Consider the following 23,946-nt stretch of genomic DNA (forward strand, 5'->3'; position numbering starts at 1 on the left):
TCACTTCTTACAATGGCAGGATAAGTAAGCATCCTGGAGAGCTTAGTGACTAAAGAAAACAAGTTTTTTCACTGAACAGAGTCAAGGATACTGAAGTACAGACACTCCTCATGGACCCACACATTTGATGTTCTCTTACACGTACACAAACAGGCACAAGCACATCAAGAGACACTTTGCTAAAGCCTCTCTGCAGGTGACACCGCTACGAATGTGGTCCCTGCTCCTTGTCTCAGACTCGCTTCCACAAGCCCCCTCTCTGAGCCCACATGCCCTATTTCTGTCTCAAGATGGCAGGGGGAACAAACACTTACCCCAAGAGAGTAGAGAGGACAGTTTATGTACTATTGTCTCCTACTTAGCAACCTTGGGGAATATTCCCTGTTCCTGAACCCAACCCCGTAAAACCCAGGCACCTGCAATTCCACACATCTACAGAGTCCCAGATTCTTTAACCCCTCAAACTAAAGAGTGACCCCAAGCACTGTCACACCCACAGCAGAACATCTGTAACACACTAAAGACAGATGAAGCCTTCACAGCTTTGCGCTCTATAGATGTACAAAAGGAAGTGCTGCAAATAAAGTTCCACACTTTTGTCTCAAACAAAAAACAAACATTGGCTCTGCCCCACAAGTGTGCAAGAAATTCTTTAGTGCTAGCAAAGGCGTAAGTTCAAAGACACAAACCCCCTCTCCAGCTTCATTAATTATAAAGCTTCCAGGGCCATGTGATTATTCCAAGAGAGGTTTGACACTGCAAAGGCAAAGAATGCCTGAGAAACGCTGCAGCCTCCGATCAAAGCACCTCAGAAGACTGCACTTGCTGTGACATCTCCCTCCAGGATAAGCATGGCTCCTTCTCCTTCCCCTCATTAAAAAAATGCACATTCTTCAGCGCAGCCAAGGTTCCAACACGAAGAGAACAGCTCTGGAACAGACTTTTCAGCTATGTCAGGGCATCTGCAATGAGAGAAGGTGCGAAGGACAGAGCACACACACACACCAACACAGGGAAGTAACTCAGCAGTTCTCCTGCTGCAGATGCTGCTTTAGATTACATTAGTTCCATTTTTTAGTCTATTCCCTGAATGAAGCTGCTTATAACAGGTATTAGAAATTGATAAAACTGTAGCATTATAGCTGCTAATTAAACAAATGGATCATCTTCCGTCTTGCTCTCTCCTTGTGCCAGCATGAACTGCCAAATATCTCTGAAGGGATATGGAAGAGCACATCAGAAACAAGGCAAAATGTCTTCTGGACTTCTGGAAACACCAACAGTATGATGCAACACTCAGTAACTAATGAAACAAATCTTCAGGAAATACAATGCTATTTGCAAGGTATCATTTCAAAAATGAAACTGATGGCCTCACTGAAGGCTGTCAGGGATCCCTAAAGGTTCTGGCATATCACACACTCAGTGCATCTACAGGCTCATCTGCAAAGAGGAAACAGTTTGGTGTATTCTGCTGTTCAGATTTTATCAAAATGTCCCACACGCAACAAGTCCTTGCTTGAGATCTGGACAGACAGGGTGGGTGGCCCAAAAACACCCATGGACAGCTCTGGAGAGGATCCAAGGCCAGAACACGACCACAGTCCAGCCCCAGCTGGGGGCAGTTCAGCACCTCATTGTAAAGGCTGCACAATGAGAATCCAGAATGGATTTGAAGGTTTTATCCTCATGCAAAGAACTCCACAAGAAAGCCAAAACACCAGGACATTTGGATTGGAACGTTTCTAATCTCTGGGATGCAGAGGTGCATGCCCAAGTGCAGACCCAGGCCTGCAGCCAGGCATCCCCTTGGCTGAACTCACCTGACACAATGGTTGGGGGCTCTGTGTACACGTGGTGCTTCTGAACTCCTGTTCCTTGACAGCACTAAGCTGCTCTAACACAAGGTGAAGCTCATGGAAAGGAACAGGAAACTTATGGACATGGAATGTCCTCATTCCCAGGTTTGCCTGTACAAAGGCCGTGAGGACTCAGCCACAGGAGAACTGCAGAGACCCCAAAAGAAAACAAGTGCATAGGAAATAAATCCTGTTCGCTCATTAACAACTTAATTCCCTTGAGGAAAGACTGAGTATTTTCCCCAAAAAAGGTCACAGATGTATTTTGATGCAGCAGTTCCACCAGACTGTCCAGATTCAACCCAGGCTGGCACCAGCTCACACGGCAGCTGCAGTGACGTGTGGATGAACCTCACCTGCTTGTGGGTTCTCCTCCCATCGTGTGTCACTTCTCATTCCCATTTCTCTTTTCCAAGAGCCATAACCACATCCAGAATTCAGCCACTCATTCCTCAGCTATTCTGCAGTAGTTCAAGCACCTTGTACAGCAAGATAAAGACACAGGATACTACACAAATTGTAAAGGGCAGAAGCTGCAAGGACCAGGAAATATTAAGAAATTCCACTAAGGGCAAATTAACTGGAAAAAATGTCGATAGTCTAAAGGAAAGATGAATTTTACTCCTTGAAGAACATAGCTATGCTGGGATGGAAAAGCTGTTGATCCAAGCTCCTGATCAGAAGGGAAGGTAAGCTACAAGAGTCCCTTGGTGTATTTGTATGAACAAAAAAAGAGGCGTTTGCCATTCTGATTTATTCCGATGCTTTTACATGTATAAAATATACTTTAAATACTTTATATAAAAACTTATAAAGGTAAACCATTTGCTAAACACCATAATCTTTGTGAGTGAGCACAGAGCTCTGATGCAGGTCTCTGACCTACAGCAAGCTGCCTAAAACGTTTGTGGTGTAACACCCCTCATCAGAGCGAGCATGTAGACAGGAGTTCCTTCTCCTCAGCTCCCATCCTGCTGATGCAGCTCCAAGTGGGACACATGGCCTCTCACTCAAGCTCCAATCCCAACTGGATATAAGCACCTTCCCAGTCACAGTTTGGAAACACAGAAGGAAACCAGCATTCCAATTCCACAAGAAACATTATTCCTGGTGTTCAAATCGTCTCACTATCTTTGCACTCTCTTTTTTCAGTTCCTCAATGTGAGCATTTAGGCACTCCAGGATGTGCTGGGATCTCACTTCTTCATCCTCCAGGTATCGTGCAGCAATGGATCCGACAGAAGCTGTAGGCAAGGGGCACTAAAGGGAAACAAAGGAATTATCAAGCATTCCTTCATTCCAAGTTTTGGCCAGAAACACCACTGATCTGCAAACCACACAACTGAACACGCTCCTAGAGGGCTCATTTCCATCTTAGTGGGCAGACTAAGCGCTCAGGTCTCACACTTGTATCACAGGTCAAGTCCCTCCCAACAGCCTCCAGCCAGCAATGATTGCTGCACCAAGCCAACACTGCCAAAAAATCACTACTGAAAAATCAGGGTTAGAGAAGGTCACTACAGAACACCAAGGAGTCAGCCCAGTTAACCCTGGGTGTTAGTGCAACTCAAAGTCTACATCCTGCTCTTTGTCTCCATAAAAATCCCAGCGAGTGGGAGCACCTCAGACTTGGGGTCCAGGGAAAGGAAAGCACTGCCAGACTGGTAATTATTTTACCAGACATTCCACACTGGGAATATCTCCGCTTTCTTTCATATACCTCCTCTTCTTCCCCAAAGTAAAGGGCTCCTGGTACAATCCCACAGGCAAGTAGAGGCCAAACCCCCACTGCAGCTCACAGAACTGAGTTTGTCTCTTCACTCCAGCCAGCACTGGTCAACAAACTACTCCAGATTCTTTCCTTTACAGTCAAGAACTATTCCTGCTCCTCACATCACTTACTCACAAGTTATTAACTTACAAAAACAACACTGTAAACCAGGCTTAATGTACAGGTTGATGAAGAGAAGCCTCGTGTACAAGGGCTGGCATGTGAAATATTAAGGTTACTAAGGGGTTGCTTTCCATTACAGACAAATGGTCTCAGTGTCTTGGCAAGAGAAAATAACTGGTTATTTCCAAATCCTGATGTCTCGTGGTTTTCAGGTCTTATCGACAGCCAGGAACAAAGAGAAGCAGAAAAGGCTACAGAAAACAAGCAAATCTCTCCCACCCAACTACTGCCTACTGATGAGAGCTCTCCTCTCTTAGTGCTAAAGGAAATTGATTAAAGACACTGGAGCCTGACCATGAACAGGGAGACCCAGTCAACAGCTGGAGAAATATCTGCATTTCCTTAAAAACCTTATTTCTACCTCTCAGAATAAAAAGCAGCCCATTCTCTTCTATTAAACATCAAGCCCTAGAGCTTCTCAGACCTTGAAGTGGAACTGTTCACACTTTAGGTCCAATCTTGCAGCCTGAAGTTTCCATTTACAATACTGCAGTTCCCTAAGTTCCCAGCACTGTTTTCGGGGTGGGTGCATAAGCTGCTTTAGTCTTGAAAAATCACGACCTATTCTTGGTAGTAAACTTCATCAAGATCTACAAACCTAACAAACCTCCACTTATCTGTGCACTAGCCTCAGAGCCTCTTCTCTGGACTCCCACAAAAAGATAGCTAACAGCTTAATAGTTTGCACTGCTACCAACACACAAACAGGAGAAACTGCTCTGAACACTGCTGGGGCAACACATCTGGAGCAAGGACCAGTGCTCAGCATTCTCCCCTCCCTAAACATGACAGGAAGAAGTGATTCAGTGCAAATTTTTTGTACCTTGGTCAAGTACTTCAGCAACAGAGCTGAGGTAGGACAGAGAAAGTGCTAACACTGCTCCCTATGAAAAAAGTACAATCAGCAACTGGGAAAAAGAGCAGGCTCCCCTTGTGCAGCGAAGCAGAGATTTCAGGCTTTGTTATCAGCAAGCATAAGCAGCTTTAAGATCAGTGTGCTGACTGCTGCAGCCCCTTTGAAAGGGGGTAAAACTAACTCTGTGCTTTACAGATGTGCAGCAACCAGTCACCCAGAGACTGTGAAATACTGACATATTCAGCACTCCATATCCATTCTGAGCCTTTACTATAGACCCAAGCCAAAAGCTGAAGCAGAATTCTGAGGGGACATGAGCAGATCCTGACACACACTGAGGTACAGCACCAGCACAGAGAGAACAATGAGCTCCTGGAATTAACTTAGCAAGCTCACAGACACAAAGCTCTTCTCCGAGGAGTTCTGAAGAGTCACCATATGGATCCCCCTGGCCAAGTCTTAACCATCCAGCAGTGGCTTTCCTTCCCTGTTTAACATTTGATTTATTTCCAGGATCACACACAACTTGCAGTTGGGTCACGCTTTCAAATTCCCATCTCCTTTTTCCAGATGAGAACCCAGCTCTATTTTCAGTTGTTGAGCAGCAACTAGCCCCTGCACAACTGCTTACCAAAAACACAGATTCTCTGTGATGATTTGAGGCAGGCTGCTTAGATGCTTCATCTGCACAATCTTTGTTTTCATCCACCACACGGAGCACAGACTCCGCTGCCAGCTGGGCACGTGACTCCTTGCAGTTCTTGCTGCTGTTCTGGGAGGGTGGCTCACCCCTCTCAAGGGTCACAGTTCCTGTTTCAGCAGCTCCACACTTCTGGGAGTCCCTGTGATGATGCTGAGCAGTTCTGTCAGGCTGGAGATGTGTCCCCCCTGTGTGCTCCTCCTGCTCATGCTGTGCTTCCTGAGCTGTCCTGGAAGGCAGGTTTGAGCACAGAACTGAGTTTGTCTCTTACCAGCTGAACTCCAGCAAAAACTCACACAGAGCCAACGATTAACATAGATGTTACTAACAGCCCTGGCAATCCAAACCTGTTTCCACAGCACTTCCAGACAGACATCCAGTCCCTGTGGAATTCTCTCTCTCTTCCACTACTGTAGATACCAAAAACCACAGCCTGCACATCCTAGCACAGTAACAGAAAGGAGCGCAGCCGCCTGGGCCACATCTAATCCTGTCACCAAAAACAGACTGCTGCTCCAGAGAGAGGCAAAGGCAGACAAAAGACAAACACTGCTGGCTTTGCAGAACACAAACCAGCTGGGACTCAAAGCTACTGCACTGCTCACGGCATAAAGGCAGATTCCCAAACAGTCCTTGTTTTCTCCCAGACACACGATGCACTGGAGAGAGACAGCGTTAACGTCAAACCCTACACATCCCCACAATTTCTGCTCTCCTTCACCCTGAGGAAGCAGCAGCCCTGGGGTCACTCACCTGTGCTCTACATCCCTGGGCTCTTTGCCTTGCCCCTGTGCAGAGACCCCCAGTTTTGCCCTGGTCTCTGCGAGGTCCTTCCGCAACTGCTGGTTCTCAGATATGAATTTCTGGAGCTCGACAGCATAATCCTCCCTGAGTGCTCGCAGGGTGCCATTGCCCCCCTAACAGACAAAGAAGGGCAGAAGTCAGAAGTTCTGGTTTGCAAGACACCACAGTCACATCCAGAGAAAAGGCCAGCAAGACATTCCTTAAGGCATATCCTCTAATCCCACTTTGACCGGCAAAACCTTCAAGACTTTCCTAGGAGAAAATTGATTATATATATGTCTTATTGGGCTTGCATCCAGACTCAATGTGCTGATCTGCCTGGGAAGGTCAGTCTCTTTCACCACTAGACTCCTTTTAAAACAGGAAAACATGGACCTAGGGTAGTTCAGATGTACCTGTCTCTGGCCTTTCTCACACTCTGAACAACTTGCTTCTTCCCATCATCTTTTTACTAGGCTAGGTGGATATAATTTCCACTGCTTCTGCTCCTGTGACATTCCCACTTGTTTTTCGCGAATTCTGTTAAACTTAGATGCTTAATTCATTCTCATCACCTCTGTATCTAAGGTCTTTCTGAATGTGCATTAGGATTGCCAGACAAAGATCCAGTTCCTGTGCCTTGGGGCTGTGGGGCTTTAAGGCAGATTTCCTGCTTTGCACACTGCTACCACATTTTTGGGAACTCACACAGGCAAAAGTCACCAGGCGCTTTTCAAGCAGAAAGTAATGGGCCTTAGGTTATTTCAGTTTCAAACCAGGCCACCCGAAAGCTCTGTTTTTAATCCATCTCACCAGTCACAAGCTTCTCTTTAGCACTTTCCCAGGAACTTGGCACATTTCACAATCACCCCAAACTAATACTAAGAGCTGGGTATTTCCTTCCCACATATCAAACAGCATTAAAGCTCTGACATCCACTCGTGGGGTTGTGAACTGTCTGAATCCAGCCCTTGCCCCCTGGGAAGCAGCCATTCCGCGTAAATTGAGACAGAACTTGCAAACCAGCTACTTCTTCCTTCACAAAATGAGCCAACATGTTACTCCTGCCAAGGCTGTACCTCCTCCTCTTCTCCCCTCTGCCTCAAGAGTTTTGGAGGTTTTGTTCAGCTGCAGGAGCCCACCACAGGGCCCTTTCCAGGAACACATCCAGCCCATATTCCCAGTCTGCATCCCGCTCACAGAGAGCAAAGGAGAGCCCTGCTGAATGGCTCCTCACTGGGGGAGAACATGCTCTCACCCAAGTATTTTAACAGCCAGAGCAGTTACAGCTCCAGGATAGGTCAAAAGGACATCACAGGTTGAGAATCAAAGGTTTGAGGTTAACTGGCTTAAAATAGAAGTGCAATAAAATTACTAAAAAACATGGGCCAAAACCCATGGAAATGATGGCTGCTTCTGCCATTCTCTTCACCACTCTCTGACTGAACAAATGCTTGATATTTCTGCACCTTATTTCCTCTCAAACTGCCTCTTTTTGCTTGGATTTGAAGTTCACCGAGCTCGAGTCCCCATTTTGAGAGGTGTGGGCAAAGACTCTGACTATTCCCAGGTAGGAACACAAGGCTGGCCACTTCCCAGCTCCTGGTCCTCAGTGCATACCTTCAGCTTACCACACTCCGCTTTTTCCAAAATCTCTGAGAGATGACGATTTTCCAGCTTCAAGGTTTCCAGCTGGACCAGAATTACCTGAGGAGACAGAGGCAAACAACAAGCTCAGAGAAAGAACACAATGCATGCTCACAACACCCCCCAAGCATTTCCTGCCCTCAAACTCAAGCACTAAGCAAGGTTCAGGCTGCTAATTGTACTGGGGCCCTACAGAGAAGGCTACAAAAATAACCATACACAGTTTTCAAAGATGTTATCCATCCTGGCCTAGTTAGCATGAGGGATTCCAAAAAATTCTGTGGGACTGTAGGCTGCTGGTTTGAAAAGAAGCAGCAAGACAGATCCAGTGACCACCATCATTAGAAGATTCCTTCAGAATCTTCCCTCAGTTTTTGTGCAGAGGCTAAAGAGAGAAGGAAACTACTAATGTAGCTAAAAACCAGGATGGTCTTCCAAACTTTCAGATCCCTTAAACAGACAGCATAAGAGTCTTGTGCCCTTTTTACCCTATGCTCCACTGCTTTCCTCTCTGCTCTTTCAATCTCTGCTCTGAGCTGCTGCTCCAGGTCTGAGGTGGAGCCGCTCGCCGATGCAATGGTGATGTCCCGCTGGCGCAGCTCCTGGGTCAGCCTGGAGATCTCCCTTTTCATCTCTTCCAGCTCACTGCTGTGCATTTGTTCAGCTTGAGAGAGCTGGTCTTTCAGCTAGAGGAAGACATGCACACACCACCCATGAGCTTTTAAAACACGTTTCAGCAAAAAAAGCAAAAGTATTGCACATGGTAATGTGAAATCTCAGTTCTGGAAAACAATAAAGCTCTATGTAACAAACCCTCTGTACATGCTTGTCCTTCCTGATTGAAAGCTACCTCATCCCAATCCTTTCTCACACCACACACTGCCAACTGGAAAGAAGTTCCGTGCCATGAAGTACTTGAGATGACCCACAATTTATCAAACCAACAGCCTCTTCAGCTCACCATTGAACCTCTGGAGCCAAAACCAGAGAGCCAAAGCTTCACCATGACTGGGGAAGCACAGTAATTGTTGGAAAATGTAACCCTGCAATTTGCCACTCTGCCTTCCTGAAGTATTTAAAGATACCATTTAAAGATGGCAACTTTAAATAGCTCAAGCTGGATTTTATTTCCAGGAATTAATTTGCCCTAAGTCTTTTGAATCAATATTAGAGTTGAATCACTGTTAGCTTGTAGCAACTAAAGCTTCCCATGGCAGACTTCCACCAGCCAGCTATGCACAGGGTAAAAATACATCTCTTTGTTTTCATAACTCTGTGTGATGACCACTAGTCCCTGCATTATGAGAGAATAATCATTCCCTATTTACTTTCCACATGACAGGCATGATTTTATTTTTAGTCCATTCAATCTCATTTATCTCTTTTCCAGTTTGGTAAGTCCTATTCCATTCAGCTGTTCCTTGTATAAAAAACACTCCATCCTTCTGGATATCTTTTTCCATACCTTATCTTGGTTTATTTAATGCTTTTACAGGTTGCAGACCACAATACAATGTACTGGTAGGAACACTACATATTTATTCAGAGGCCTGACAGAACAACAGCAGCATAATTTCTTCCCCAGGACTCCATTCCATTAGTCAGAAATATTAACCACCCAAACACCCAGGATTTTTCTGAGAATTACAAACATTTTAGAAAATTGAGCCAGATGATCTCTGCCTACCCATGTAAATACTGTTCATACGGTGATTTATCTCCATGTCACCTCAATGCCTCCCAAGTATATAAAACAGAAACAGCCTTCATAAATCTCTCCCTCCTCCCCAGCAGCCTGTGGGAGATTCATTTACTGTGTGGCTGTTTAGATGTGTAACCAAGCACACATCACTAGCAAGATCTGCACCTCTGTATGTTCAGAATAAAGGATGAGAGACTTCCACACAAGTGAAGTTTTTCACTCAGGTTCAATGAGGTTTCCACTCTAGCAGGCTCCAGTGAAAGCTCTCACTCGAGCTGATGCAGACCACTATGAAGAGCCAAGCTGGTGGAGGGTTTGCCCCACCCTTGGGTGCTCAGAGCTCTGGGGTGAGCTGTTCCATTCCTCCCATCCCCTGCCCTCATGTCCAGCTATCAAACCTGAAACACACTCCCTTACTCACAGAGGGACCATGACATGTTTGAAGTCCTGCCTCAGGTGTGACAGGACATATTACAGCAAACTCATTCCTTCTCTGCTCTTCAACCTGTGTTGGGAGCCTGTGTCAGGTTTAAATTCATGATTCCAAACCTTAATTTCTTCGCATATTTTCCCCTCCAGCAGTAATTCAAGCATCTCCACAGTGTACAGAATGACTGGGGGAGGCCCAGGAGATGCTCACAAAGGCAGGTTCAGACACCTGCAAACAGGTATCCTCTCAACCCTTCCTCTGCCAGGTGTGCTCCTCCCTCCAGCAGATCCCTGCCTGCGCAGCGGCCCTGCGCTGGTGCCAGTGCTGAGGCACGTGGCACACAGGGACCAGCTCACTCCACCAGTGCCATCCCACTGCCCGGGAAGAAAGCCACGGTACCTTTTTAATCTCTGCCCTTGACTCAGTCTGGTCCTCTTCCAGGGACTGCAGCTCTTTGATATTCTCACCCAGCTCCTCGCTCAGCTGCACACACCTGGCATTTGAAGACACCAGGCTGGGTGCCAAATGCAAAAGTATAGATTAGAATAACCCAAGGAGGAGGAAATGGTCAGAGAAACTTTGATCTTGCAGGCAGTCTTTTATGTCCATTACAACAGAAACTGAATTCAGCCTACAAGTTCCTTACCAACCCTTTGGGTTTGTTTTCCAAAATCATTTCACAAGAGATCAGGAAGCTTATCTGACAAATAACAGCTGTTTCTTGCTTGTTTCTTTACAAACTGAGATTACAAAATTTCTATGTAAACACAAGTCTGAAAACCACAAACTTAGAGAGGAATCACAGAATCACAAAATGCTTTGGGTTGGGAAGGACCCTAAAGCTCAACTCGTTTCACCCCATGGCAGGGACACCTTCAAGTAGACCAAGTTGCCTCAACCCCCACCCAGCCTGGTCTTGAATACCTCTAGAGAAGGGAAATCCACAATCTCTCTGGATAAATTTGTTTATAATCCTCACTTCACAGGAAGGTCTGGATCTGGTTCTTACCAGCTGCCTAACAAAGACTCCTTAGCCTATTATGAGTGAGGTGCTCAGCCTAAGCAAGCTGAGAACACCCACCATGTGCAGCGAAAGGCAGCCAACCAATTACCAAAGCAGTCACTACTACGCTGCAAAATGAATAGCACTTGATTTCTTTAGTCCTTTGATATTTAAAACAAGCCTACAAAAATCATTGGTTAATTTGATGAACATAATGAGGTGTAGTATTATTCTCCAAGACTAATTGCACTTCCAGAGGGAGCAAGCAGTGGACTACCTGTTCTCAAGACGAGTCACCTCTGACTGCAAGTGCTGTTCCTTCTTCTGGGCAACATCCAGCTGCAGCAGCACCTGCTCCAGCTCCAGCCCCGCAGAGGACAACGCCTTCCCTTGCAAGCGCTCCTCCAAGGCCCTACACAGAAACAGCAGCTTTAATCTCAGCACAGAAACATCATGTCTGAGTTCACCGGTACAGGGAACATAGCTACTGTTTTGTTGGAATTCTCTGAAAAATACACAGCACCTAGAGCAGGTGACTGCTGTGTGCAGTGTAAGCAAACACAGCAGCGGGATGACAGCCCCTGCTTGAGTTAAGGCTGATTGAAAAAGACTACATTTTATTTTGATGTTGGCCTCCCTGCCAGAGACTTGTAGGTGAGCAACACCCAAACCTTCTGACACAGCCACCAGAACCCAAGAGCCTCTCCACATTGCCAGGGCAGAAGGGGAAAGCCAAGATGATATTGTCACAGATGTAGTTACCTCACCAAGCCCCAATCAGTGGAACTTTCACCTAGGTTAATAAGCACATTATAAAACCCTGAAAGGCCTCCAGCAGTTGGCTGAAAATGCCTGGGAGAAACACCCTCAAAAGCCCTGCACTGTCTCCAGAAACCCAGCTGAACAAAGTGGATTCCTTCCACACTCTTTACTGATTATCTGCTAATTTCTCAATGCAAATTGAGAAATGCTGCAAGGCAGCACAGCACTTGTGAGAAACTGCAGTGCACTATGTTAAATACAATCAATACGATCCAGCTGCATGAAAATGCTGCTACTGTCCTCAGTGAGAGAACCTGGAACATGGATCTGGATTGAAGAGCCAAAGTACCAGCAAGGCACAGATGCTACCTGATCAGGCATTCTTTTGTGTGAAGAGTTTCAGTCATCTTAGCCAGCTCTTTCTGTAACTGTTCCTGGTGCAGCTTGGAGCTGTCAATGAGATCTTCTTGAGACTGCAAGGTGGCTCTCAGTTCCACCTTCTCATCCTGCAGCACCTGCATGGGAGGCAGAAGGAATGACAGCTGCAAGATGGACCAAACCAGTTAGTTGCAATGTGATGAGAGGTCGGTCAGATATTTTAGGACCCTTGGAAATACTGCAGAGCAGCACACGGCTACAAAAGTCAATTTTGATGTCAATCGGGAGCTTCACAAAGGCACTAGAGAAACAAAAACTCCAGGATGAAAAGCCTTCCCACCACTTCTCACCAGCACAGCCTTACATCCTGCTTCTCAAAGAGTTCCTCCACTGACCTCTAACATTTTCTTGGACTGCCTTAATTCTTCTTGAACTCTCTGCTGATCCTCCAGAATGATGCGATTGTCCTCACTCAGGTCGTCCACCCTCATGCTGAGCCTCTCCACCTCCAGCTCGTTGGCACAGATGGTGTCATTGGCCCTCTCCAGCCTGCTGGTCAAGTGCTGGATTTCCGAGCGGCTCGCCAGCTCCACCGAGTCCAGGATCTGCTTCCTATTGGCCAGCTGGGTCTGCCAACAGCAACCATCTGCATTGAAGCTAAACTGCAAACCACAGAAGTTGTACCAAAGCGAAATTCAACACAACTAGTGATTTCATGGAGTCATGAGCCACGTTCTCAGAGTAAGCAACAACACCTTCCAGAGAATTAGGGTGAGTATTGTTCCGGGTTACTTGATGGATAAGACTTCCAAAGGCATATGGAATAAGTAAAAAACAAAACAAAAAAAGAGGGGGCCCTTTGATTCCAAAAGCGGTTCAAAGAAAATCTGGAAAATGAGAATCTCACATCATTCCAGCTGCCTGAGTACAATTTGTCTAAGAAGAACGCCTCCTGCTATTTTTTGCTCATGAGTCCAAGACTAGACCAGGACTAATGGCTGCAGGTAAGAAAGTTTGTAAACCAAACAGAGATTACCCAACCATTAATTCCACACCAGGACAGAAAGCAGCTCTGGGCGCACAGCTGCAAACCACAACCACCAAACAGCCTCAAAACAAACCAGGAGTAACAGCCAATTTGCTTTGCTCTCTGCAGTAAATACCTGGTTCCAGCAGCTTGAGGGAATACTCACTTTGAATTTTTCAGTGTTTTAATGGCAGACAAAAAAGTTACAGGGAACACAGAAGTAGCAGACAATACCTGTTCTATAATTTATAGGCACAGTACTTTATTTCATAGCATTTCTTTCCACACAGCTAACTGGTGAAATTTAACAAGCCAGCTCTCACATAAACTTCTAGGAACATTCACTTCACATATTCCCTTTTTGTATACAATCATTGAATTTTTAAAGGCTGAAACAAAATATTTGAGCAGTCCTATACTCCCAATTTCAAAGAGTAGCAATGCCTGCCAGCTTCAGAATCACCACATGCCTTGATTTACACAAACTGTAGGAAGTGCTCATTTGCAAGGCTATGGTATAGTTTTGATTACAGCCTTTTATTATTATTTAAATAGTCATGACAGAAAACGTAATCAAGAGGGCCAAGAGTTTAAAGCACAGCCTTTCTTCACCCAAGAAGCCAGAGTATCAGATTGCCTGAATATTTATTTCTGCATTAAGAAAATATTTAAGCTGTCTCTTATTTCCAGCCACACAACATCCAGGCCAGCAGAGAATTCCAGGTTTTTAGGAAAGGCTGATTTTAAAGGCTGCTTTAGGTGGTCTGTACTGAGGAAGAATTCCAGGCTTCCTTAAGCTGCTCTGGAAGAGGTGAGGGGAAGCCAGATGAAAGGAGAGAGCAGGGAAGTACTCCGTGGTCATTGATCTCAGCTTGACCTTGTGCTACAAAGACAACTAAGCACATAAAATGTACAGAAACAGCCAAAGCAAAAAATTTAGCACTTTCATGCTGGGCTTTTCAAAGCAACTGAGGATTCAGGCAGTCTGTTCACAGTACCTGTGCACTGCAGGCACCTATGCCACTTTGGGAAAACCTCCCCAACCTCCTGGTTTTCTGCTGCACAGTAAGACAAGTTCCTCTGTGCTCCGGTGTCCCAGCCTGCGTTCCAAGGACACATCTGCTCCCACACAATTGAGCTATCAACGACACACAGACAGCAGAGCAGCAAGACCTTCTGCTCAAGGACTCTCTCTGCATTTGTAGATCTCCTGGTGTCAGCCTCTCACAAAGCCCCTGTCAGAGCCAGCTTCAATCCTGTCATCACAGTCTCCCTCCTCACAGGAGCTTCCACTCAAGAGCAACTCAGGAGCCCATTAAGTGCAAAGTCCCCAGCAAGAGCTTCTTATCAGTGTCTGCTGTGATTGTGTCTGTGTGACTTCACAGCTGTGCTCTAGGTCAATTCATCTCACTCTGATGCGGCACCATTAATTCACTGAGCCATCAGCTTTGCAGAACAGCAGCCCCACTACTTCTTGCCTTTGAGAGACCTAAAAAATTAAGGGGTGGGAGGCTGAAAACTGCTGTTGCTTCAGTATTTTATGGAAGTCTCTGTGGTAGAGGACCTGTTTGCAACAGTACCCTCTGAGCTGGACCCACAAGGTATGTATTTAGCTGCTGACAGGTACACAGCTTTCAACTAGACAAGATGATGTAACATTATTTTAAAGTGTCATACGCTGTGGTTTCTGCCTCCCAGGGAAATCTGCATCCTACTGTCTTCTCTGCTAACCAGAGCAATGGCAGGGAGAGCTGCACAAGGTTTGTCTAATCTCTGGGGACAGACTCCAGATCTTTTTTCCATATAGCACTCATACAAGCAAACCTTATTCCATTCAAAGTCACTTCAATGGCAATCTGAACTGGATGGGAGCCTGAGAGATTTCACTTGCCTCTCCCTCCCTCCCAAAAACAAAGCAGAAACTTTCAGCATATGTTAATTGTACCTGCACGAGCTCGGAGTGCTCTGCCAGAGCCTTGCGCTGTGCCTCCAGCGATGCCACCTGCTGCTGGTACCGCAGGCGCTGCTTCTCCCAGTCAAGTGATTTTTGACGGAACTCCTGCAAGGACAGCAGGGGTGGTTAGGAGCAGTACATCCCCCTCCAGTTCACATCCACATCTTCCCTCTCTCCCCACACCTTTCCCCCAGCAGGGGAACCATTAGCCCGTCACCTGATGCAGCAGCTCAGCAGTGCAGAGCCCTCACACACCGTGCTCGCTGCATTCCTTCCCCTCCAGAGGTAAAGCTGCTCACAAATGTTAAGTGACAACACATTCATGCCTGGTTTCACGGGTTTAACAATGCAGACTAGCTTTAGCTTCCAAAACATGCTGCTGTTGAAATCACCAAGATGACAAGAATAAAATACAGATTTTGACTGCTAATCTCTGCTCCAGAAATTGGGCACTACATCAGTTAGATGTGTGTTGTTACCACTTCTCTCAGGAGGAGAAAACTGAGCGGGGTTGAGCTCAGCAGAGCAAAGATTAGAAGATGAGACAGGGTTGAGGAGAAGTTTGACATGTAGCTCCTCTTCCTCAAAGAAGTGAGAATACAACCTTCCCACACTGGAATTCATTCCATTCACATAACTAGTTACTCTTCCAGCACCTTCTTCCTTTTATTCAGTCTAAGGGTAACAACAGCATTAACGTTTATGCTGTGCAGTCAGAGGCCCCAGCACATAAACTGCCTTTATTGCACATGCCCCTGCGGAGTGGATGGGCAGTGCTCCTTAAGCAGGACTCACAGGGCACTTCCTAGTGGACTGTTCAGTCACCAGTGAAGCCCAGTAAGGCAGTTAATACATACAAGCTGGTCAGCACTTGCTTTTTCACCACATACCTCCAGCTTCCTGGTCAGTCGGCTCAGTTCAAATTTGTCCTCCTCTTGTCCCTTGTTAGCTTCTCCTCTGCTTCTTGTTTTTCTCTTCTGCAGCTTCTCATAGCTCCTCCTCAGCCGGGACAGCTGCAGGATACAGTGAAAGAGAGAGCTTTGCTCAAGGCCCCAAGGCAAGAATTACACAGCCCTTTGAAAGAAGACACAAAGTGGTTCAAACAAACAATGCCCTCATCAAGGCCACACAGCTCCCAAGTGAAGGCTTGCATTTGGATAATGAGTCTTTTATATCAACAGCACTGCAAAACACGAGTTGTACCAGAGTAGCGAGATGCCACTGAAGTCATGACATCAGCAGCTTTAATTAAAGCTCTGTCTTACCATAATTAAAGCATGACTGAAATATTGATAAGATGGAGGTTTACATGCAGCTGTCAATGCAGCAAGAGCACAGCATCCCCCTCTCTACAGGTGGTTCCCTGCCTCAGGAAGAGCTGGCAGCGCCTGTGGCTGATCTGCTCGCCCACAGGAGCACGCCCACCACACCACACACGGGTAATTCTTGTGTGATCCAAATACATTTGTGCAGCCCAGGTAGCAACTGGTATTCTCCTGCTTAGTGGGAGAAGGAAGGTTTGAGAATTGCCATTACCCATAATATCAACACCACCTCATCTGTCATTTTCTGCTTAGATACACTGTGTATTTCACAATAAGTGGAGAATGCCAACAGAAAATATCACTCCTACGCCTGCTGCTAGGATGCTGAAGTTGTATCAGAAGCAGGAATGAGGAAAAAACTCTTGACATTTAAATGACCCTCTGTGCAAATAATCACTTGCAACTTGCAGAGAATTTTTCATACGATGAGCTCCCCCCTACTCAACGATTAAATAAAGGGTTACAAAGAGCCACGTGAATTTGAGAAGCCATCACTGCCTTTGTACTGATGGACAAAGCAAAGCCCATTGATGAACAGAAGGACCATGAGAAGAAAAAATATCTGATTCAGTACTTCGGTGTGCTCAGTGGGAACAGACAGATGTTCAGGCTTAGAGTTAATACCAACATCTTTCACCAAACACAGGAGATAAGAGGTTTATTCTTTCAATAGTCTCAGTAAGTTAGACACCGTACCTGTAATTGCACTGGAAATGGTGATAAACAGGGACAGAAATAATTTCCCCAAACAGTATTAGGAACAGAAGACTGAGGAATATTGGAGCTCAATGTCATCAGCATTAATACTGTGTAGGTAAAATACTCACAAACTGCAATTTAGGCCACAACACACAGGCTGTATTTCAGCCTTAGCCATTTAAGCTGATCTGCCAATGTACTTCAGCTTCGCTTTTCAGCTTATCCACAATTCCAGTGAGAACACCCAGCAAATGAAGACTGTTAGTCATATGGAATAGTGAGGTGTTTTTAAATGAGAAAAGATGCCTTCTGTCATCAGAGCAGAGACTACCGAATTTATTTCACTTATGGCTTACAGTGAGCAGGAACCCGGCCCAGCCCTCCAGAGAAAACAGGTCAGTGCTCTGTGAGCTGCTCATGCCAGTTCACTCCCTGCCACTGGCAAGTGGAGACAGGCAAAGAGTTCAAGCATAAACTGGAATGCTGTTGTACCACCTGCAGGACAGGTATCATCCTACGCTGAGCAAGAGGCTTTGAGATGAAAGCTCTGGTATTATTGTCAAACAGCACTTTCTACGTACGCTTGTTTCTTTGTAAAGGGTATTAAGACTAATATTCCTTGAGAGTACAAAATCCCTAATAAAGTCATCAGTGTTAAGAGGCAAAAAGATGAAACCACATACCACTGTTATTTCCTGATCTCACACAAGCCAGGCCAGTTACATCTCCACCCTTTTTGTATTTCCAAAATGTTGAAAGAGCAAACTGCTGCTGCCTGTAACCGTGGCAGCTCCAGAACCGGCACTGTGGTAACTGGAACACAGGACACTCTGGCACTAAATTTCTGCAGATGTCCAACATACAAGAACATTTCTACTCCAACAGTTCTCTGTCTGTCACCAAGTTCCTCCAAACCACAGAAAACAAGCCAAGTGAGCCACAAAAATGTCACTTTATCCATGCTCAATGCTCTTTTCGGTAAGCACACAACCACTAACAGAGTGTGGAGTTTTAAAACCACAGCATTGAAACAAAAACAATGACACAAAATAATTCATCCATCATCAGCTGGGAACTAGAAACCAAACTTCTCTTTTTGCAACTCACCTCCTCCTGGAAATTCTTCAACTGTTGTTCATACTCTCTAACCATGTCCTGCTTGGATTTTTCCACATCTTCAACCTGGCGACGCAACATGCCAACCTGATCAAAGGGATAAAAAGCAAATAAATACAGCAGAAGTAGGCTTCACTGCCAGTAGATACATGGACATTTCACTGGGTTCTCTCATTATGAAATAGATGGAGGCTGTGCCTAAACCTTGGGTAGGCTGGGGCCACAACTGTTTCTGTTATGGGCTCTTGTTTTGAGCCAGTTTCCGGATTTCACTTCTGGGGACAAAGCTGGAATATTTGGTTTGTGCCAAAAGCCTCTTTCTATCCAGTATTTTCATCAAATTCTTCACAAATATGCATTATGATTCCAAGCTATCTACCAAGAGAAAAGTTGGCCATGTCATTATCTCATTATAGTCAGACAAAGGAGAGATTCCTAATAGCAAAGAAAAAGAAAGAAATGTGGTTTTGAAGCTCACAGAAATGACTTCCCTGACACTGATCCAACTGCTCCTGTGACTCATTTTTCTCCCTTTTTTCTCCCATCCACAACCTGAGTGGTCACAAGTCAACAAATTAAAATTAAAAGAAAACCCACAGAAAATTCATATGACTAAACCAAAAGCATGAATATACTCCAGCAGTGACTTCAAACATACTTTACAGTTCAGTTTGAAATCCATGTTTGTTTTTGGTGGTAAGAAACATCATTTTGTTGATAAAAATCATCATTCTTGCAAATGAAAATCCTGGGGCTCAGCTGCATCCTATGGTCTACATCCTGCACAAAAACTTCACTTACTAATAATTTTTCACCAATACAGAATGTTTTTGTGCTTCCCTCAGGCTTTTATTTGAAACCACAAAACCAGAGCTCTGTAAAACAGCCCATGGAGAGTTTCCCAGGAATATCTTGGTGTAGTTCATAGTAGGAAATGTTTTTCTTGGTGCAGTTTATATAGTAGGAAATGGGTTTTTTCTACGAATGACTGCAGGTTGCTGGACTGTCCATTACTACTGTAGCTAGAATCAGTGTCTCTGGGTTGTCTCTAATAACTCTTAACAGTTCAATATATGGACTTCCACCAACCCTAGGGGAGCTGATCACTTGACTTGGATTGAATTATGAACCAGACACCTTGTTCCAACAGGTCCTTAAAAGTTCTATTCCTGATTTCCTGTTTGTAACACGTAAACACACTGCTGACTCCAACAAAAAAACAGTATGAAACAAAGGTACCTCCTTTTGTTTTTCCTGCAGAGCTGCCTTGGTAGAGGAAAGTTCCTGCTCCCGAGCACTCAGACAAGCTTCCAAAGCCTGCATCTGCCCTTCCCATTCGGATTTCTTGTGAGCCACCATGATGTCGATCTGCTTCATCAGCTCCTGCAGCTCGGCCTCACAGGAGGTCAGGAACCCACCGCTGCAGGGGAGAGAGCCTGGAGTCACAAAGCAGGTCCCACCAAACACGTCCCATGTCCCAAACCAACAAAGGCAGCAGAGCTGACTGGCACCAAGGCACCAACTCTGCACACACAGTGCTTTGAACTCTCTTCAAACCAGCTTGCGCAGGTATAGAACCACAGAATCATTAAGGTCAGAAAAGATCTCCAAATCATCAAGTCCAACCTTGTACCCAATACCGTCCATGCCCACTAAACTACATCACTTCACACTTAGCCATTCAGCCTTTTGCCTTGGGTACTATGCATTATGTAAGTAAACCAAAGCATGTCTAATTCATATTTTGTATTGCCTTAATTGCTCTCCAGGCAGAGGCATTTTATAGCAGGTTTCAGTCACCAGAGGAATCTTGCAGCCAAGCTATGAGCTCCCAAAAACAGAAGTTTATCACAAATGCAGACAAACCCTGAAGCAGAGGGGGCTGGATGACAACATGATAATGAAGAATCAAACCCTCGCAATCCATCGGGGAGCACAAGCTCCCTAGCCATGCCCAGATTTCTAATTTGGTGCAGTAATTATTGAAATCAATTCAAGTAACTCCTCTAAAACTTCCCAGCTGCCAAGACAGGGACAATATTAAGGTTTGCTAGACACAGCCCTAGAGGGTGAGAACTCCATAATGATCTCTACCCCTTTAATTTGCCTGTCAAAGGGAAGAACTGAAAAGAAATGGAAATCAATAGGTTAAGGGATGGAAATTTCTCTGTTCCCCCAGGGCATATGCACACTTCTCGACTTGGCACTTTTTCTATAGGAAAGGAAATACTTCTTAAAGGAGCCAAAATCAGTCACATTTGAAGTTCACCCTGTCCTGTGAGTTAACCAAAAATTAGCAGCTATTATGCAGAGCAGGAACATTTCCTTCACAGCATCTGCTAACATGTAGCAAATTCTAAACTTGATTTCTGCAACCAGCTCTCTGAAGAAAATACAGCACCAAATAAATTTGTGTCACATTCTCAGGGATGACTCGGAAAATGGCATCAGTGACTTTTGCTTCACGGTTGTTTAACACATAAAACATTTTGTTCTGTTATTGTCACTACAGTCTCTCTCGGGGATTGAAAAGTCTAGAGACTCTCACCTCAGGCAGAGCATTAAGGATTCCTCAGAGCTGAGTGGGACTCTGCAGTTTCAACACAAGCAGGAAATAATCAGATGTTTTCAGTGAAATCAGATAACAAAGTCACATCTCATTAACCTTGCAAGGCTGTTACAAAATAAATATTTATTCACAACTCTATTTACTACTGCTCCTGATGTTGAACAGTAAGAAGCGTTTACAACAACAATTGAAAAGAAAAAGAGGCCAAGGTTTTCAGGAAGAACTAAATTTCTGACAATTAAGACTACGATACCTGAGCAGGGATTAGTGCAGAGCCAGCTCCCCCAGTGACTTTGCTTTTGCAGCACCTGAAGGCCACTGCACACTGATACCAGAGGATTCCTTTACAGTAGGAAGCAAGGCAAGGTTAATACTTAAATCATTTGGAATGACTGCATACAGTTGCATACATACCTCCCCTGCCCATTTCTTTGCATTCCTTCCAGCAGAGCCTCCATCACTGAATCCTGGTGGCTTCAATACCAGGGAAGTACAGGAAAGCAGCGCTCACTCTTGGCAATGCACAAACCAGGCTGCTCCTCCATCCAACTGCAGGACAAGCAAAAGCCCAAAAAGCAAGGAAGTTAAAAAACATCCAAGGAGCTTGCAATGATATGTGAGGAAAACAATGGGACCTTCATGAGCTTACAAGCCAAACAGAGGAAAACAGATTTTTCTACCAGAAAAATATACCCAATGCTATCATCCAGCACTACCAAATTGCAGCGATATAATCATGTGATCTAATAAATTCAGAGAGGAGCAATGAGAATCTGCACTTGTGTGAACTCAGCACAGAGGGACTGGTAGATCTGAGAGCACCAGCCTGTGGTGGGACAGGAACATTTGGGCATCAAAGGGGCCAGCTTTGACAGAGAAGTTTGTCACCTCAGAGAGCAAACACAAGCAAGTACCAGTAAGAATTCATCCATAAATTAAATACTTTCCAGCCCTCTATTACAGACTACATTAAAGAGACCATGCAGCTTACCACCACACTCAGAACACAATGGTTGTTTACATGGCTGTGGGAATTTTAAGAAAACACAAACTTCTTAAAAATGCCTCTTAAATCAGGTGTTAAATTATGAAAATAAGTTGAACAGCTTTACAGTAGCAGTACATTGCTTCAGTTAAAAATTACACCTTTTAAGGTGTATACTCAAGAAATACACGTGCATACTCAAAGAAATTTCACATCTTGGTGAAAGTGAGAAGGGTTTACACTAAAGCCAAAAATGGGGAATAAAAAGCTGTCATGAAACCACAGCCAGGAAGCCAAAATTTATTTCAATGTCTCCTTCATGAAACTGCAGCTAACACAAAAATGGTTAAATTTGTCCACAGCTGTTAACACAAACTGATGTTTCCAAAATCTACACACTTCCCAAGTACTGAAGATGGACCCTTCCAACATCTTTCCTCAAAGATTAATATGGCATTATTAAGCAATCAGCAAAAGGGGAGCAGGTCACAGCAAGGGAGACTTTCACAAATGCAGGCTCAGCTTTGCTCTCTTTCCCAAAGAATCTTCTATCATGCTCCTACAGCACTTTAAAACACAATTCAAGAATTAAAGCCTGTCTTTGGGAGCCGTGTTTTAAACCACAAGCACAGAAAAATCGTATCCCTATTCTGACAGTGTTTTGTCTATCTTTGGTCCTGTTTGTGCTTAGCAAAACTCAATCAGTATGCAGAACAACTTGGTGGTTCTGCTGAGAGCAGGGTGCTGAGGAGAGCAGATCCCCTGAGCTGCTGACAGCATTCCAAGAGTTCTCCAGGTGGCAACAGCAGCCATTAGACAGTAGCAGCTCTCCTCTTTCTTTCTGATCACACCTACACAGAATCAATTTTCAGTGGGCAGAGAGATGAGGAGACAGACAGCATCGAATTCCAGAATAGTTTGGGTTGGAAGGGATCTTAAAGCCACCTCCTGCCAAACCCCTGCCATGGGCAAGGGCACCTTTCACTATCCCAGGTTGCTCCAAGCCCTGTCCAACCTGGCCTTGGACACTTCCATGGAAAGGAAGGCACAGCTTCTCTGTGCCTCTGCCTTACCACCCTCACAGCCTGCCAGCTTTGCTTACTTTGCCAGCAGACTCAGATTTTGGGGAAAAGCCTTAAAATCAGACACCTCTAGCCAGTTTCATGCTACATAAGGTTTGCTGACTTAGTATTAAATTTTGGCCTCTCATGCTTGCAAGTTGCAATGTGCAAGTTACAGGCACCTGAGTAAAGACCCACAAGAGGAAATAATCTTCATTAACTACAGCTGAAGCAATGAGAATTGGCTGGTGACTTCTGAAAGTGAAGAAAATTAAAGTATTTGCCAAAAAAGGAGTCCAAAACAAGACAACACATTTAAAAATAAGCAAGGCTTAGCATCCCAGCTCAAGGCAGAATTGCAGTAGAGTCAAGTGGAGAGAACTTTACAATACACAGGAGGACTTAAGAATAGTGCCCATGAGAAAAGACAGAGATTACTTCGCATTTGAAAACACAATAAGATGCAATCTTAAAGCGTTGCTGGAAGCAGGCTTACAATGAACACAAAGGAGCAATAACCTCCCAAAAGCAATACCACAGGCGAGCTCCACCTGCCAGCGGCAGGAGTGGCACCTGCGGCAGGAGCCCAGAGCGAATCACCCCTCGCCAGGGCAACAATCCCAGAATCAGAGGTTGGAAAAGTCCTCTGAGACCATCAAGCCCAATCTGTGACCGATCCGCACTTTGTCACCCCGGCCAGAGCACTGAGTGCCGCGACCAGTCTTTCCATTAACACCTCCAGGAATGGGCACCCCAGCCCCTTCCAATATCTGATCACCCCTTCTGTGAAGGAATTCCTCCTAATGTCCAACGCAAAGCTGCCCTGGTGCAGGTTAATCTATGAAGTGGCCGGGGGCAGTGCCCGGGCAGCGTCCCCGCTGCAGCTACAGCTGCCCTCGGGCAGGCATTCCCTCCTCCCGCAGCGCTGCAGCTCCTCCCCAGCCGGAGCCTCCCCGCCGGCCGAGCCCTCACAGCGTTTACCCCGCACCCGCCGCGGGAGTTTCGCCGCCCGCGGCCCTTCCAGCGCCGCGCCCCGGGGAGCGGCCCCGAGCCCCCGGGCCGAGCTCCGCTCCGGGCTGCCCGACACCCCAGCTCTGCCTGGCTGGCCAACCCGCCTTCCTCCCTCGTTTGTTTGT

General features: G+C 45.5%; 1 protein-coding gene across 6 annotated transcripts; it reads right to left on the reverse strand.

Moving 5' to 3' along the window:
* Positions 1 to 2,431: 2,431 nt before the first annotated feature.
* CEP63 (centrosomal protein 63) lies at positions 2,432 to 23,925 on the reverse strand. 6 transcript variants are annotated; one of them, XM_040074171.2, is made up of 16 exons: positions 23,799 to 23,925; positions 21,179 to 21,313; positions 20,744 to 20,785; positions 19,435 to 19,615; positions 18,187 to 18,282; positions 15,946 to 16,068; positions 15,047 to 15,160; positions 12,470 to 12,736; positions 12,066 to 12,211; positions 11,212 to 11,346; positions 10,331 to 10,445; positions 8,288 to 8,485; positions 7,773 to 7,859; positions 6,123 to 6,286; positions 5,301 to 5,598; positions 2,432 to 3,119 (listed from the first exon to the last, which is right to left on the reverse strand). In XM_040074171.2, the coding sequence occupies exons 2-16, from the start codon at positions 21,220 to 21,222 to the stop codon at positions 2,961 to 2,963; spliced, it is 2,169 nt and encodes a 722-aa protein (XP_039930105.1). In that variant the 5' UTR covers positions 21,223 to 21,313; positions 23,799 to 23,925; the 3' UTR covers positions 2,432 to 2,960. The 6 variants fall into 6 exon arrangements, with proteins under 6 accessions (XP_039930105.1, XP_039930104.1, XP_039930102.1 ...); XM_040074170.2 differs by having other exon boundaries at positions 23,792 to 23,877; XM_040074168.2 differs by lacking the exon at positions 23,799 to 23,925 and having other exon boundaries at positions 21,179 to 23,737.
* Between the last annotated feature and the right edge of the window lie 21 nt (positions 23,926 to 23,946).

This window comes from Hirundo rustica, chromosome 10, assembly GCF_015227805.2.
Source record: "Hirundo rustica isolate bHirRus1 chromosome 10, bHirRus1.pri.v3, whole genome shotgun sequence".
Classification (NCBI taxonomy): Eukaryota; Metazoa; Chordata; class Aves; order Passeriformes; family Hirundinidae; genus Hirundo; species Hirundo rustica.